Source organism: Sturnira hondurensis, unplaced genomic scaffold (genome assembly GCF_014824575.4).
Source record: "Sturnira hondurensis isolate 20B ecotype Veracruz unplaced genomic scaffold, ASM1482457v3 Scaffold0024822, whole genome shotgun sequence".
Taxonomy (NCBI): domain Eukaryota; kingdom Metazoa; phylum Chordata; class Mammalia; order Chiroptera; family Phyllostomidae; genus Sturnira; species Sturnira hondurensis.
The window spans coordinates 7,416,651-7,433,898 of NW_028097453.1; the positions used below are offsets into that span (position 1 = coordinate 7,416,651).

Sequence of the window (17,248 nt, forward strand, 5' to 3'; positions counted from 1 at the left end):
TTCTTTTCAAGTAGCTATAAATACATGGTCTAAAAACACTAACTAATGAAAAGTTTCATGTTACAGTTTAGGAAGGCCTGTAAGCAGAAAACTGGGCCAGGAGCACAGAAACAAACACCTGACTTTCCCAAAGACAAAGAAATAGGAAACACTTTAAAAGTAATGTTCCTTTAGATGCCCTTTCACCAAAGTAATGGGACTGAAGGTGGAATCTCCCAACAAAAGAAGCATTACCTGTGAATCCTGGTGAGCAGACACAACTGTAACGATTAACTCCATCCATACAGACTCCGTGGACACAAGGGTTACTTGCACAGTCATCAAAATTGATTTCACAATTAATACCTGTAAAAATAAACCAAACAGGAACCATGTAATATTACCACAAGAAATACCAAGGATGTCAGCTTGTGAGGTTGTTAAGAAAGCCAAAGAGCGTCCAGCCAACGCCGGGTAAAGTAGCAACTCTCCGAGGGCGGTCCCCCAGACCCTGTCAGGGCGATCCTGAGGGCCAGTGGGCCTTATTCATCACACTAAGCCACTATTTGACTTTTCCCCTGTGATGGCACTTGCGCAGGTGTGCAAAAGCAATAGTGGCAGAATGGGGCATCTCGGGAATGTGGCATCTCAGCAGGAATCAGAGCAGTGGTACCACACTGCAGTAGCAGTCACTGTGTTCTTCACCTCTGGGCACTCACAGTGAAAACCAAGCAAAAAGACAGATTCCCTTAAGAATGGCTTTGGTGAAACAGTCAAAATTATTAACTTTATCATTTTATTACATCCTTTCTTTTTAAGATTTATTTATTTACTTAAGAGGATGGGGGAGGGAGGGAAGGAGCGAGGGAGAGAAACAGCAGTGTGTGGTTGCCTTTCAAGTATCCCCTACTGGGGACCTGGCCCGCAACCCAGGCACATGTCCTGAGTGGGAATCGAACAGGCAACACTGGTTTGCAGGCCAGCACTCGACCCACTGAACCACTCCAGTTGGGCCAGTCATTTTTATTACATCTTGACCCTTGACTATACTTTCACTGCTCTGTGTAGATGCCAAATACAAAGTTGTCTCCAGGAAAAGCAGTTGTGTGATTGTTTCAGTTTTGAACAGAAAGAGTTGCTTTTTCCTTGAATCCCATTTTCACTGAAAGAACTACAGACGCACAAACCAGAGCAGTTTGGATCTAAATGTTTATTTCACATTAAGTGAAAGAAGTAAACGTGTCATTTCAAAACAAATAAACAGACAGACAGACCACTAACAGTGGTGTGTTCCAAAGATAAAATTTTAGATTTCACATGAAAATTAGAATTTTGGAACTTGTATCCACTGCCGGCAGCTTCAAACTGACAGTCTCTATTATGGGCTAAAGTTCAGGATAAATTTTAAAGAGTCTGGTAACTTCCTCCTGGAGCAGGCTGCCTTCCTCCTGGACTATGCCCAGAATAAACTGCAGAGTTTGGCTGTGTTAAGAAAGCTTTAACCAAAAATATGGGTAACTAAACAGGAGAGATATACTAATCATTGTTGTTAGTACTATTTGGTAAAAAATACTCCTGATATTTCACGATTTATTTAACATGAATTTTGTGGTGCTTTTTGGGTATTACAAAAGAATATTCTACTAGTTTAAAAAACCTAAAAAATATAGCCTTGTAATAAGAATTATAAGAAATTCCCATGACAAATGCCATAATTTCTATTCACCTTGTACTAATATTTATTAATAGCAATAATTACATCAAAGTTTATTGAGACATTATTACGTGCAAGCTATTCTGCCGCCACGTTACATAACTATTCCCTAACCTTCTAACTCAACCACCAAACCAAGCTGTGCTACACCCACTTTTCCATGAATTATACAATCACAGCAGCACAATGGGACGTGAATCCAGGTCTCTGGATTCCACACTCTTCACCACACCATACCCGTCATTCTGTGGGTGACGAGGCGATACTGCCTCCCTGGCCACAAAGGAGGCAAGGGTTTCCATACTCTTGCACACAAGTGAATACCTTTAAGAGAAGTGTCTAGCCCTTGCCTGACAAACCCATTAGCCCCCATTTAACCAAGCAGGCCCCAGAAAGCCAGGTGGTCCAGTCTGACTCTGCCCCCAAGCTGGCCCAATGGGGTTTTCTCATTGGAATGTGGGAATATGAATTGTGTGACCTGTGGTCGGTAAATGACCCCGCTTCCTACTAATCTCTGCAAATCTTTATTGTCCCAAACTCACCTGAAACCCTTGAGGTACTTTTTTGTGCTTTCACTAAATTCCTTCTGCTTGTTTTGTTGTCATTTGTGTGGTCGTTCATAATTCTTTAAGCTAGTCAAATTGAATTCTGTGACTTCAAACCCAAAATACCGTACTTAAAACAATGCCCCACCATATAAGCACAGGTGAGAGAAGGCATGAGAAGTCATTCTGGGTGGTACCTCCCACTCGCAGTGCCAGTGAGTGAGAAACCTCAACCATAACCAGCAGACTATAAAGTATCCTTCCTAGCTACACACCCACCCACACTCCAACCTACCAACCTAGGACTCTGTCATGAATGGGTCATGGATTTTCACTCTAGGACTCGAGTCTATTCATAAGGATTCACTGAACAAATGCTTTCACCCAGGGCCCTACCTGCCAGGTCTTTCTCCACCCAGTACAAGATTTCTTTATGTTGCCTGGGTCTCTTTGCTTTAATTCTGCTGACAGCCACCGCACTGAATTTGGCAGCTCTCCAAGAGAGTCTGGGCCTTGCCTCTCTATGCCGCCTGCACACCACTCCCATCTACTACTTGCCTTTCTCAGTGGTTGCCTTCGCTGTCCTCCCCAGGGAACACACCTGATACATCCTGCCATAATGATATCATCACAGAGAAAACAAAGTGCTTGCTAACCCGCCGCTCACCCAGGTTCCAGTGCGCTTGTTATAATGGCAACGATAGCAGGGCCGAAAGCAGCGCCGCCATTCTGAAGGCATCCATTCAACTGCTTGTAAATCTCTCACATTTCTTTTCGTACTGCAATTTCTCATGTCTGGGGACCAGCCCGGAAGCAAATTGCTTTTGGAAGGTTTCACAAAGATCTATTCAGCCCTTTTACTCAGTTATCTAAATGTGGGGAGGGGGAAGGCATTTTCAACTGTGAAGGCATGGGATGTTTTTCATATGCTTGAACAACTCAAAAAGGACTTTGTTTTCAAACTTGGCATGTATGAGGTCCTGGATGAAGCCCAGGGCCCTTGACAAGTTTGAAGGAATGCAATTGGAAATAACAAAATAAAATGAGGGCAGCTAACCACCTCCCCCACCTTTGCCCCCTACCTAGGCCCTTTTCCTTAAATCGAGAGTTGAGCTCTCAATAAATCGCTCCGTTGTTCTGGCAGGTTCCCTCGTAACAAAGGTACACACTAGTTAATCTTCCACTAATACGTTTGCCTTTGATCTGAGACACAGCACTTCTCTGTCCATTAACCACAGTTGTGACCATGACTATTCCTCCAATAAGTAAAACAGAACCCAGTGGAACCTGTGAAATGCTGCTGCCCGAGAAAACAATTCAACATTCAACATGCAAGGAGGAGCATGCCCTCACAACTAACAATCATCTGGCCGGAGTCAGGAAACAGCAATGAACTTGGGACAAGAATGGTGGTTCTACATTCTACTTTCCAGTGAGTGGGGCATGCTGCAAAGTCTCTCCTCCCTCTTACGATCCTCACAAATGCCCAAAGTCCAACCGAGACAATTGGCAGAAGAATAATGTCATACTACAGATACTGGACTCCGAATTAGAGAGGAAACTACTGGAAAGAAAGGAGGAGGGGTTAAAGAAAGGGATGGGGAAGAAACAATTGTATTAGTCTGTGGTAGAGGTTATAAAAAAAGAAGACAATAAAATCAAGCCACAAAAGCAAGAGGGTTTTCAATTTTAAATAATAAGTTCGGTTTTTTGAAGCGGTAGGCCTCCTTTTAGGGAAAACACATACATAAAATCACCAGTTTTGTAAAGCTATTGTCTCTAATTTATTCCCTGGCTAGAGCCATCTCCCTCTGAGATGTTTCTGGCTGTGGCTTTGGCTGTGCTTCGCAGACAAAGGATTGTTTTGGGGGGTGTCTAAGCATACACCAAGAAAGTCTGTGGCATCTGTATAAACTGTGTTTGAGAAGCAGTGAAAACTCCAAAGGCCACACAAAGGGAGCAGGCTTACCTGAGGTGCCCGGCTGGCAGTTGCACTGATAGCCATTTACCAGGTCGATGCAGCGGCCCTCATTCAAGCAAGGGCCGCTGTAACATTCATCTATCTGGTCACTGCAGATGGCGCCCATGTACCCGGGGTTACAGATGCAGGTGTAGGAATCAATCCCGTCCTGACACTGGCCGTGGTGGCAGGGATCAGGGTCACAGTTGTCAATGTTCTCCTCACACAACACACCAGTGAATCCTTGGAAGGAATTTTACCGAGAAGGATTAAAAACCAGAGCAGATACTCTACACCCGAACATAACCGTAGCTACATCCACCTCTCCCCATATCTCCCGAGCCTTAATTCATAATGCAGGAATGAGCAGTTGAAACTATTTGCACTGATTTATAAGGCAGGCCTAGAGGGTTGTACTTAAAAAATCCAGACAGAACTAGATGCCAGTCTTGACTCTGCCACTTAATGACTCTGATGTTGGGTAAGTTACTCCGGCTCTGAGCTTCAGTCACCACATTTGTAGAACTCAAGGTGGGAGCCAAGAGCTCTCCCAGGACTGCTATGGAGGGTTAATGCCAGTTCTTTACATTGAACGTGTAGAATCCAAGTATCTTTTTCTGAGTGATCAGCGCTTTCATCGCAGAAACGCTTTAACTGAATCTTCATTACTTACTGGGCTTCATGGGGAACAGTTCTCAATCCTTTTCCTGTATTTATTTACCTCTATAGTCCTTTCCTCCCAAACCTAATATATAGGTAATATAAGAATGGTTTCATGAACCTTATCTTCCCAATTCTGACTTTAGAGGACAGAAAACTCCCCTTTATTCCTCTCAACTCCTCCCAGAATATTATGCATATGTAGTAAGCTTTTAATAAATACTTGCTGAACAAAATGAACAAATTATAAACCTTTGAATGAAAAGGGGACAAAAAAACCTTTATGCAACATGAAGTCTCTTCAATAAGACTCCAGTAAGGTTCTCCTCCCGTTTAAACCTGACTCCAAGGTTTTTCAACTTCCCTCCCGTGAGCATTATTCTCCCTGAGTAGTATCTGGCCAGAGGAGGACATGACCTGGAACTTCTCCAACCAGAGACGGCAGTTCACAAAGAAACAAGGAAGTTTAAGCCTGATCCAAGTAGGCCTAATAAGTGGTAATGTTCTAGTACTACTAAAATATTGTTTATTTTTGTGACATAGTTTGCTTCTCTGTGATCAGAAAGAAATGCACATAATGTTTAAAAGTACTTAAGAATCCATTTTCTAAAATTTAAAAAAAAGTCTTAAATTATATTCCTAATTTCTTTCTCTCTTAAGCAGTGGGATAAAAAATAAATTGGAAAATCACCTTTTCTTATCATTTCTAGTCCTTTTCTACAATACTGGTCTGTGAAGAAGCAAATAGAGTAATAGGGGACATTTGGCTCATTCAGATCACTCCCAAGTGGGAAATGTGGCCACAGATCAGAAATGTAGAACACTTATAAAGAGATCATTTTCCACTCTAATAGCAGGATTCAGGAAACAGTACACAAAGTTCCCCAGACAGAGCTCTCGCACCTGTCCAGAGACACACCTGACTCTCACCGCATGGTCTGTCTTTTAGACAGAAAACCTCTGCACTTGCACACAATCGCCCTTAGATTTCTGAGCCCCTGTTCAACCACTTGCTTCAAGAAACACACTGACAGACCTCCTATTGAAAAGCCCCAGGGAAAAATAGCTTTCGAATGGAATTCTTCCCTTTCCCAAAGGAGTAAGTCAAGCCAGCTGGAAACTCACCGCTGCCAAAATCTGTCTCAGAAAGACACAGACACCGAATGGAAATGCCCAGGCCAGGCCACTATTGTGAAGAAGGAGGCAGGTGTTGTAGAAGAAAACAGGGAGAGCAGCAAAAAATATGCTGGAGGAAGATATTTTGACACAGAACAGCCCCTGTCAGTGGAATGGCCTGGCAGGGCAGCTGGACGAGGACAGTCTCCTGCTTTGTTCAGGTGGCCCTACTAGGGGAGTAAAAATCAGGAAAATCTTACCTGTGGCACACTGGCATTCATAGCCATTTGGGTGATCAATACACTTCGCCCCATTCAGACACGGAGTACTGGAACAGTCATCAATATCAATCTGGCAAACTGGCCCGGTGAAACCTTAAATGGGGACAGTGATGACACAAGACAAAGGATTATCCTGTGTCCTCCTTTTTATGAAATGATGCTCGAGGGGTGTTAGGATAAGTTACTCACAGGGCTTATACCAAGGAGTTAGCAAAAGTAAAATTATTTTTTCCAACAGTTAACTAGGATGATTAGGTGAAGCCCAGGGCATCAGCCCATGTGTGTCTCCACGTCTGTTTCTTCCCCTTGCGTATGTCACCTTCTAGTTAAAATGGGGATTGAATGGTTACAGGCGAAGCACTTCAACAAGTGAGTGTAGCATCAGAGGAACTGGGACCTCCTCTCTGAAAACAAGAGATGCTACAATGTATGGTAGAAAATTTGGCATGTCTTCAACAATAGCTTTGGGGAGCAAAGGAGAGGCAGAGCAGTCTTTCAAAAAAACTGACTTTTGTCTGTTTCTGACTCAGAGGTGAAATGTCTAAAAATAATAATCTCACAAATGGGCTTTAAGACTATGACCCATGGGGGAAAAATAAAATCCTGAATAGCCTAAAACTAAGGCCTCTATGAGATAGGAACTTTCTGAAATATACACACAGACAGAGAGGTCATGGGCCTTTCAGAGCAGACTTGGACTTCTGGCCACAAAGGATTTGAAAAACACACTAGCTGAAACAAATTCCCCATTTCTGTACACACACTCTCCTATTCTGAAGTGCTCACTCTAATGACTTCCTCATGTACAGCCCACACACATTCTCTCCCTTCTCCCTCCCTGTGGTCAGTCAGCTTTATGCTTTCAAGGATAACAGGGGCAGGTGTGGGCACTTACCAGGTGGACACAGACAATGGAAGCGATTGACTTTATCCACGCACTGTCCGTTGTTCACACAAGGGTTGCTCTGACATTCATTTATCTCCAGTTCACAATGCAGACCCTTGAAACCTGAACAAAACAGACCACACAAGTGGCTTAGAGGGAGAGAAAGGAATATTCCAGACAAGAGAGTCCAAACTTGCAAAGATCACGATATCCTCTATGAGCATGAACATTTCTGCAGAGGACATGGGGACTGTGCCATGACAGTGACTATTCCATCACACAGGGGAACCCCCTGGGATATTCCTGTCACTGTGAAGAGGGGGAAGAGGTTACCTCCAAAGACACTAGTACGATCTAGCATACCAACAAAGATGGTGCCACATTCTCTCACCAGTCCAGGCTTTGCTTTCAGGACAGCGCTAGGCCCATAGCATCCCCACTGCTTATTCCTAAAGACCAGCTGAAGCGGAGATATTGCGGTTCTCAGGGTGTAAGTCAAGGTCAGGAGGGTCTCTCAAGGCTAGAGTGTCTAGCATCATTAATGAGGCAAACAGCCACTGTCAGCCTCCCTAGTGACCTGGACTAGGTGTGCTCTCTGAGAGTTCAAGGAATGGTCTCTGCAGAAGAGCTCCAGAGTACAACTAATTAGTCATGTGTACATCACTCTGGGTAAATGGCAGGTTCCTATATAACTATGGACAAAAATAATTTCTATAAATGAAATGGCATGGTATTGGTAATACACAAGGGAATCAGGCAAGCCTGCTATTTGAAAGATTCTGATGTAAACACTTTATTAAATTAAAAAATACTTTCATTAAAACATTCACTTCTAAAATTTTTTGAGTTTTGACATAGTGGGCTTGCTTAACTGGGTCTTCATAGCTCTAAGGATTCTGGCGCTGCCTCACTCCTTAAGAGTCCCTTGGCTGGGAGCCCCATCACCACTGGGAAGGAAAGGATGACAGAGGTCACAGAATGGCCACATATCCTGAGCGTTCCACCTAAGAGAAGCACAGGTGAGTGCCTTCTGTCTGGACGCCACCCACAGACGGGCCCAAGTACCTGGCATGCACAGACACGTGAAGCCTCCGATCTTATCCAGACAGGTGGCGTCATTCTGACAGGGGTCTGAATGGCACTCGTTGATGTCCATCTCACAGCGAGGCCCTGCGTAGCCTTTCAGACACTCACAGTGGAAGGCACCATCTGTGTTCACACATTTTCCCGCGTGCTCACAAGGATTGCTATTGGCTGAAAGAGACAAGAACCAATTATGAGGATCAAAGCACTTGATGGAGAAGTTCCACAGATGTGGACTTGATGGAGAGGTTCCACAGATGCAGGTCTGATTGTTACAAGCATCAGGGCCAGGTATGTAATGGTCTGCTTCTCAATTTCCTATTATCTCATAACAAATTCAACAGGTAATAAGATTAGGACAATTTCAAGTCTTGTGTGTCTCTGCTGTTCCTTCCCCCAAACTGTTACTAAGACACAGTTTTGTATCAAGAGTCAAGTACAGACCATTCATATATTTCGATTCCAAAAATACAATATATGATTACACTGAAAGGTCAGTTGTAAACAGTGGACAGGTAACAGGAGATCTGAGGTTGGGGCAAACACACTCTTAGAGTAAAAGGTGCTTCAATTTAAGTTCTTGCTGAGCACAACACACACGCAAGGAAGAGGAAAGTTTCCTGGAACTCACCCATGGCGCACTCATCCACGTCTTCTGTACAGTCAGCCCCTTTGTAGCCTTGTGGGCAGGTGCAAATATACTGCCCATTCAGGGGGTTGGTATCACACAGTGCCCCCTTGTGGCAAGGATTGCTGATGCATGCATCATCCAGATGACACAAGAGACCTGTGGCAAGAAGAAAGAGAAAATGCCCCTACTTGGGGAGGAGTTGTCTCTTTCATGGAGGAGGGAAAACCGTATACTGGCTCACCAAACTCCACTACGGAGATTGAGGCAACTTCCCTCTGGCTATCCTACATGAGACACATGCTGCCAAATAAGGAGCTTTCTGCAGACAACCCTGGTATCCTCACCCTAACCCTTGGCTGGACCTCCCCTGAAGGGCAGAGTATACCATAGCCATAAAGTGAGATGGGTAGATGACAGAGACAGGAAAATGGCAACAACCTTCCTGTAGCACTGCCTGGTTCAGCAAACAAAAATTGAGGATGCCCAGTTCAATAGTAATTTCTGAAAAACAATAAATAATTTTCTAGTGTATGTCCAAAATACTGCATGCATCCTGTATTTTATTTGGTAACTTACTTTCCCAGAATCATGCTACCTGGTGATTAGGGGGCACCAGCATTTCACCAGCCTCAGAAAGAAAAAAAAAAACCAGCTCAACATCATCAGCCTATGCTTGGGCAGCCTTTTAATAATGTCAACATTCCTGGCTCAAGTGCCCTCAGGACTCTGAAGATATTACTAGGCCCCATGTTCTGCATAGTTCACATGGGAACTGGATTTTCCACTCTGCAATTAGCTTAAGAACAGGTAGCTAAGGCTTCTTCTACAAAGCTGGAGGTGGAGTTTTTGGAAGGGCCTAGATATGAGAATATTTCAAAATTGCTGGGCACACAGTTCTCTCACCTAAGCTATCTTCTTCCATCACATTCCTCCCTTCATTGCTCTCTACTCCTAGAACCAGAAGCTAGTAAACTGAGAAGCTAGAGCAATGTTAACTCTTTAATCAGTAACAATCCTCCCTTAGAGAAATATTTCTGTAGACACTGAGAGTTGAAATGCATTTAAATGCTTCTCTTCTGCCAGCTCCTCCTGAGCAAATAAGTTATTTCTTAATATGAAGTCCCCACATCCATTTATGAGTAATTTTGTCTTAATTTCTGAGGTGTTTTTCAGTCTAAGATTTTAAAGTCAACATATGCTTCCAAGGCAACAGTGACTTTCATTTTTTAGGATGAAACACTAAGGTACATAAAGTTGAGATGAGAGACAAAAGTGCCAAGGAAAAAGACTAACTTTGTAGCACTTTGGCTAGCAATTACATTTCCAGAACAATCTCGAGCAATATCTTCCTACTGATGGTAATTAAAAGGACACAGATACAGGATGAAAGAGAAGGCAGAAATCCCAAACGCTCGCGGGCCACTTCCCTTATCTCCAGCTCTGTCCCCATGCTGGCCTTACCTGCCTTTCCTTCTGGGCACATGCAAGAGAAGGAGGCCACACGGTCAATGCAAGTGGAGCCTGGAGTACAAGAGGCGTAGGCACAGTCATCAACGTTCATGCTGCAGTCATCGCCGCTCCAGCCATTAACGCACACACAGCCATAGCCTCCATTGCGGTTGGTACAAGTGCCTCCATTCTGACAGGCGTTGGGCTGCAGCAGGCACTCATCCACATCCTCCGTGCAGAACTGTCCTTTGGGGGGGAAGGCGCTTTTGATTAGGGCTCTTCAGTCTCAAAGGATCAGAACCATAGCAACCCCCACACCTTCTTCTTCCTAATGTGACTTGCCTGAAGTTAAGGCAAGCAGAACTCACAGCAGATCAGGTTCTCCCATTAATTTGAAGGCCATCTTGAGCTATCCAAATGACATTTCTTCTAGGCAAATCATTTAAAGAAAAAAATGGAAGCTGCTATCCCTAGAAACTCTGACGCCATGAGAATTTAGCCAACCTCTCAAAGAGAAGACAAGTCCTTTAGGCCTCCTGACTCAGTTAAATCCCTGGGACAATTAACATGTAACTGAGAAGAGTGAGAAAAGAGTCTAAGAGATGAGTTAAGGAAAAGAATAATGAGAAGGAATGTAAAATGTTACAGCAAATGTTACAGCAATTGTTCTGTATCTTGCCTATCAATGTTAATAACCTGGTTATGAAACTGCACAATAGCATTACAAGATGATGTTACCAGTGAGGGAGACTTGGTAAAGGGTATTAACACCTTTAAGTGCATATGAAATTAATTATCTCAAAATAAGAAACTTAATTAAAAAGTGAAGGTCAGGACAAGTAAAGGAGAGAGAAAAGACTAAGGATAATAAAAGCCTTGGTAAAATATGGATGTGAAAAAGAAAACCAAGATCGTGAGACTGGAGCAAACTGTGCTCAGCCTGAGACACCCAAGCTTCAAGGATGCAAATTTTCGAGAATAAGACACAGAAAGTCCACCCAATGTGACAGAAGATGGAAAAAGGATCAGTATGCTCTGTCTGAAAAAGGGCAAACTGGAAGATGATAAAGGTGAAACCAGTTACGGACCTACTGCAGGTCACTATGACAGCAATGGATGGGGGGATTAGGAAGCGGCTCCCGGGACCCATGACAAGAAAAGAGTATCTTCAACTAAAAGCAAGGAATTTGTGACTAACAGCAGTTTAGTGGCAGGCCAGTTGAATTGTAAAACAAGTCGATGAACTGGTCTAATTGGAGGTCTTTTTAATACCAGTTTCAGAGAACTATCAAAGAGAACTAATATTCAGGTCATTCGAATTCTCTACAACACAAGTGGCTGAAACTCAAAAAACCTCAAGGTCTCCTTAATTTTTTCTTTGTAAAAGAACTCAATGAATAATTCAAAAAGGTATTCTGTTAAAGAGGCCTCTTAATGAAAAAAGCACATGACACTTATCCTCAGAAAATGCCAATCTTATCTCTAGTCCCCAAAATACCTAGCACTAATTCAGTTGGCTCAAGTCGTTTCAGAAACCCTGCAACGTGCCACCTGTGCAGCCATCATGATTAGCCAAAGCTAGTTGTATCTAATCTAACCTAGGTGACCACCTATTCTTTACTTCCACTATTACACCATTCTTTACACTCATCATTCTACTCATTACTACAGAACCAACGTCATTCTGCTGCACTTATTTAATTGCACATCTATCTCCCATCACTTGGCTGCAACCAGCCTCTCAGTTCAGAAGTATTTTTTGTATTTCCAGCCAAGACCCCCCTGCCTAGAATGGCAAGATGAGTGTGTGTGCATCTCTGACCTCTGTGCTCAGCATCCCCCTTCTGTGCTCCTCTCCTCACCCCACTGCTTCTACACATTCTCGAAGAAGCCACCATGTCTTTACATGATAACGCCCTCCTGATATAGGATGGGCATCTGAGACAAGTTTCATAATGCTATGTCTCTTTCCAAACTTGGACTACTGACACTTTGGCACATGGACCAAAAGGATGAAGTAACCAGTCTACACAGAAGATGATAGAAGTGAATCAGAAGTGCACAGAAAAGAACCACAGTCAAGTTAATGGTTCTAGTCATTCCTGAAGCCCGACTGCTCCAAACCCGTTCAGGGGCACAGCTATTCTGAGATATGTCCCTTGCGATGTGTTTCCCTAATTTCAGATGGGGATCTTGTTGCAACCCACAGTACTAACTAATACAGAGTACATCAGTGAGTACAGGAGTGAGTGTGTGCACTTGGCTATGACTTCTGCCAGGGCAGGTGATGTCATTTATGACAGAAAGCTTTGCTCCCTTACCACACTGACAGGCATGCTACCTCAGATAGAGACAGATGTGTAATTAGGATGTACGTGGGATTTAGAAATAAAAACATGACCAAGGAGGTAAAGAGTCACTGTAACCTGGAAATTACTGAGAATCTCGTCTATTACATTATGCTAAACTACATGCTGAACTAAAATATATATGCTACGCTCAAACCAAATGACGTGCTGAATGTGAGCAATTTGGATGTTATTTTTCTTTTTGACTGGCTCCATGATAGTTCTGAGTATAAGACACTGTGTGTTTAAAAATATCTCATGTATTCTTTATACATTGTAATACCCGGCCACTTAAATGTTGTAGTAAGACAGACTAGGTAAATAAACAACACTTGGAATGCAAATTCGGCACTCGGGAAAGGAAACCAGAAGTCACTGACTGCCTACTAAAGCAGGCATTGCACTTGAGCTATAACAAAAATGACATCATTTGTAGTTGAGGAATTGGGCTCAGAGAGTTATAATAACTTGCCCAGAGTGAAGTTTTCTGCACTCAAGTAGAGCTGGGATTTGAACTACCAGCTCTACTTGAGTGCAGAGTAGAGCTACCTGATTCTAAAATTCTTAATGAAAACTTGTGATGTGAATCTCACCTTTTCAAAACTATCTCTGTGTGTCGCAGGTTCCCAAGCACACAAAGGCATGGGGAAGTGGAGAGGATAAAGAGGGTGAGGATTAGAATCATGACTCACACAATCTGATTACTGGAAAAACTTACGAGTACAAATTACTATCTAAAAACCAAATGTACTTTTGGGCACAGTTCACTAACTTTTTGAATGAGATTGATTTTTGACGGTTACATACAATCACTGAACATCCCAGGACAGTATATCTCTTAGGTAGTGTTTATTAGAGAAATCAAGCCCAGAGCCAAGGGAACACTAGCTTGTAAGAATTTCCTACAGAATTGATCATTTTTCTCTAAGTTGCAGGCACATTTCTCCAGAACAGCATTTCTTTCCAAGGTCACTTCTGCCAGATTTTTTTTCTCCTCCTAATTCCAATTCTATCAACTGGTTTTTTAATTCAGAAGGTAGAAAACAGTAACCCTGGGGTCCACTACAATTGCCTGTTCCAAAGTTTCCAATGAAACATCTTCTAGGACACTGTGCTTCCTTCATGTTATCACCCTCTTGGCACAGGAGGAAACCAATGCAGAGGCCTACGAATAAGAAATAAGGCTCGGGCCCTGGCTGGCATAGCTCAGTGGATTGAGCACGGGCCTGCGAACCACACAATCGAGGTTCGATTCCCAGTCGGGGCACATGCCTGGGTTACAGGCCAGTTCCTGGCGGGGGACTCACGAGAGGCAACCATACATTGATATTTCTCTCCTTCCCTTCCCCTCTAAATATAAATAAATAAAATCTTTAAAAAAAAAAGAAATAAGGCTCGGGAAGGAGAAGAAAGCTTCCCAAGGTCAGATACCAGTAAGTGAGAGCACTGTCATTCAAACCCAGATCAGTCTGACTCTAAATCTACTAACTTTCTACTGCAGCACAGTGCAGTGTCCAGGATTTGATCCTGGGGTCTTAAAGCACTGGGAAGGCATAAAAGCTTGAAACAATGAAAGAACCCCCCTGTTAGAAATGAATAAAGGTCCCTAAATATTGAACATTAAAGTAGGAAAATTTCTTGGTGATCATCTGGAGATGTTGGGTGCATTTAGGTCATTCAGCTTTCCCCACTACATCCTGGGCTCACTGAGGGTGGTAAGGTTAGGACTTAAAGATATCAAAATGACTATAGTTTATTCTTCGGCTGGAGTTTAAAAGGAAAAAGGCTGGAGATCATTTTGGAAGTAGACTATGAATTCTGAACTTGATAGAGCAGGCAAAGGGAATTATGATAGGTTCCTAGGTGGGGGAAGACAGTATCAAAATTGCCTTTAAAGACTAGTCTCCCAGTAGAATACAGGAGGGACTAAAAGCAAATGGCTTTCAGTTAACAGGGAGAGAAGGACAGAGCACCAAGTTATGAGCGACCTAGCACATAAAAGCCTCTGGTGAAAAGGGACAGCTGTGCTGTTTCCATGCCTGACCACGCTACTAAATGTTCAATCCAAACAAGCCTCAGCATGTATCAGCACCTGTCTCAACACACAAACTCTGCTGGTGAACTCCAAAATATGCTGTACAATGCTCAGTGAGGCAAGTTTTTGAGGGCATCAATTATCCCTCTTAGTAATTTCACCTGCTAGATACTAGAGGCTACTGCCATTTGACACTGAAACTAAGGCCCCTCCCATTTTCTGTGTGTAAAAGAAAAAGAAGTTGCTTGTTTTTAGAAACTACCATCTCTATTGATTGGCACCATGAGTCTGGACTAACTTGGTATGAAATGTCACACTACCAAATCCTTTGCTCACACCTTACATGCTTAGAGCCTTCTGTAGCTACTGATAATTTTCTGGCTGATAGTTTTGTCTCATAAATTATCTCAAACATGTGCCTCCCCTTCATGTATTTTATTCCAGTCATGAGGGCTTACTGTTAGTCCCTTAAACATTAACTTCCTTCCTAACTCAGAGTCTCTGCACATCCTGTTCTCTCCACCTCAGATATTCTCCGCCCCCCTCGATTTATATGGCTAGTTACTTCTCATCCTTTGAACTCACATCCATGACGGCAGGAACTGTATCTGCCATTCACCTAAGTTAACAAGTCATGCACTGTACCAGACACTTGGCACCAGTGGTAAAATAGACCTCAGACAAAATCTAGTGAGCTCATTTTTACAGATGAGGCAACCAGGACCAGAGAGGTACAGTGACTTGCCCACAGTTGCACAGCTAGCTGGAAGGAGAATTCGAAAGAGACAGAATTAAAAACAGAAACTGTGAGGTGCTAAGAGCAGATTCATTTAGTGTTCAAAAGGGGGAAGGTGACTCTCAGCTGACGGTTGAGGGGCAGGGAAAAACATATTAAAAACATAGGGAAGAGCAAGGTGCCTCAGTTGTGCTACTAAGGAAGATGACATTATTAGAAAAAGTCTCACCATTAGAAAAATAAGTACGCTGTGCTGGTTTCACAGGAGTAGGGTTACTTTCATACTGATCTTTCTTATTGGGCCATCCTATTATCTGGAAACTGTAGGGTACATTTGGGCATAGCAGTGGCAGTAACTATAAAAGTGAGCCCAAGAGGACTGTACTGAAATGGAAAACCATGACCCGGACCTCATTAGCATCAAGCGCTAGCCCATTGAGCCATGGCTGGCCCATGAAACAGACACCATTTGTGAGCTGCAATACGCTGGGATACAAACAGCTCGTGGTGGCTTCTTCAAGATACAACCAACAAACCATCCATCTGACTTGGAGTTACAAGTGACTGGGAAGTAGGAGGCGGGGGCAGGGAGGGGGGAGAAACGATCACTGAGCCTTAGCAGTTTGGGAAGAAGTTCTCTCCTTCCTAGTCATCTCTCAACTGTGAAGTGTGTGGGAAAAACTTTTATCACATCAATGGCCCTGTTAAGGGTCAACTCTTATTGCAACAACAATCACCACATGAGAACATATAAAAAGAGCTGGGCTGGCCCTTGCCCTGACCCTTCTACCTCCTCTTCTGTGGTTAAATCAAGAGAAGTCAGCCTCCAATATACCCTTCCAACCAGCAGTCACCCAAGCTCCTGAGTGGTGGAGTTTCATCTTTTCATTTCATATCAGAATATTCTTATAACTTCTGTCCTACAAAACCTTCACCTCTAAACAGATTTTTCCATTCCACTGCTGAAGTGAAAGAGCAGAGGGCAAGCTTAGCCGTTACGCTGCCAGCTGGGATGAAAGCAGGTTGAACATTCTGTATAAATACTGGAGTCCACACATGTACACAAATGCACAAGCATGAATGTGTGTATGAGGCCTGGGGTATACAGTGGCTAAGGGGATGATGTGAGTACGGGTGGGGGGATTCACGTATGGATAAATGCAAGAATCGAAGTGAATGTGAATGTTGCCGCTATTCATAGACGCCATCACCTTTTTTCTGGACTCCTCAAAAGACTGCTTTCCCTGCATCCTGGTCAATAAATTTCCTAAAGAGTCACCAGAATGATATCAACATGTACAGTGGACTGTGCCACTTGCCTGTTCAAGCCCTTTGATGACTTCCATTATCCTTAAGATAAAATTCTAGATCCTACCATGGTTTTCTGCCTGCCTCTCTAGTCTCTCCTTCCGAAACACTACTAGCTCTATCGCTTTAGCCTTTTTTCATTTCTCAACATGACCACAATCTTTCCCTTCCCATCAGGGTCTTTGTAGGTGCTGCTCCCTGTGCCTGAATACTCTGATCCCCACCTTTCTCTAACTAATTCTGACTCGCTGTCCACAGCTGAAATGGCACCTTTTCAAAGAGACATTACCTGCCTATCTCAAGCTCAGTTGTTTCTGCCTCTTAATTAATATGCTCTGCTACTTTTCCTGAAGGCATTTACTACAGTTCAAAGTTGTAAAATAATTTGATTTATCTCTGTGTTTCTTACCAGACTGTAAGTTCCTTGAAGAAATGGGTGGTAGCTATTTACTTCATCAGTAAATCCCCAACATTTACCACAGTGCCCAGCTAATAATATTTTTGAGTAGCATTCAAA

The 17,248-nt window shown here is 43.2% G+C and overlaps 1 protein-coding gene across 1 annotated transcript in view; it reads right to left on the minus strand.

Annotated features, from left to right (window-relative positions):
• Nucleotides 1-17,248, minus strand: part of NOTCH2 (notch receptor 2) — a 158,646-nt gene that overhangs the window by 46,250 nt on the left and 95,148 nt on the right. Inside the window, exons 6-12 of the mRNA XM_037038736.1 lie at nt 10,317-10,550; nt 8,856-9,011; nt 8,207-8,395; nt 7,151-7,264; nt 6,235-6,348; nt 4,208-4,441; nt 235-345 (exon numbers count right to left, since the gene is read on the minus strand). Coding sequence (XP_036894631.1) covers nt 235-345; nt 4,208-4,441; nt 6,235-6,348; nt 7,151-7,264; nt 8,207-8,395; nt 8,856-9,011; nt 10,317-10,550 — 1,152 coding nt within the window. The remainder of the gene's footprint in view (nt 1-234; nt 346-4,207; nt 4,442-6,234; nt 6,349-7,150; nt 7,265-8,206; nt 8,396-8,855; nt 9,012-10,316; nt 10,551-17,248) is intronic.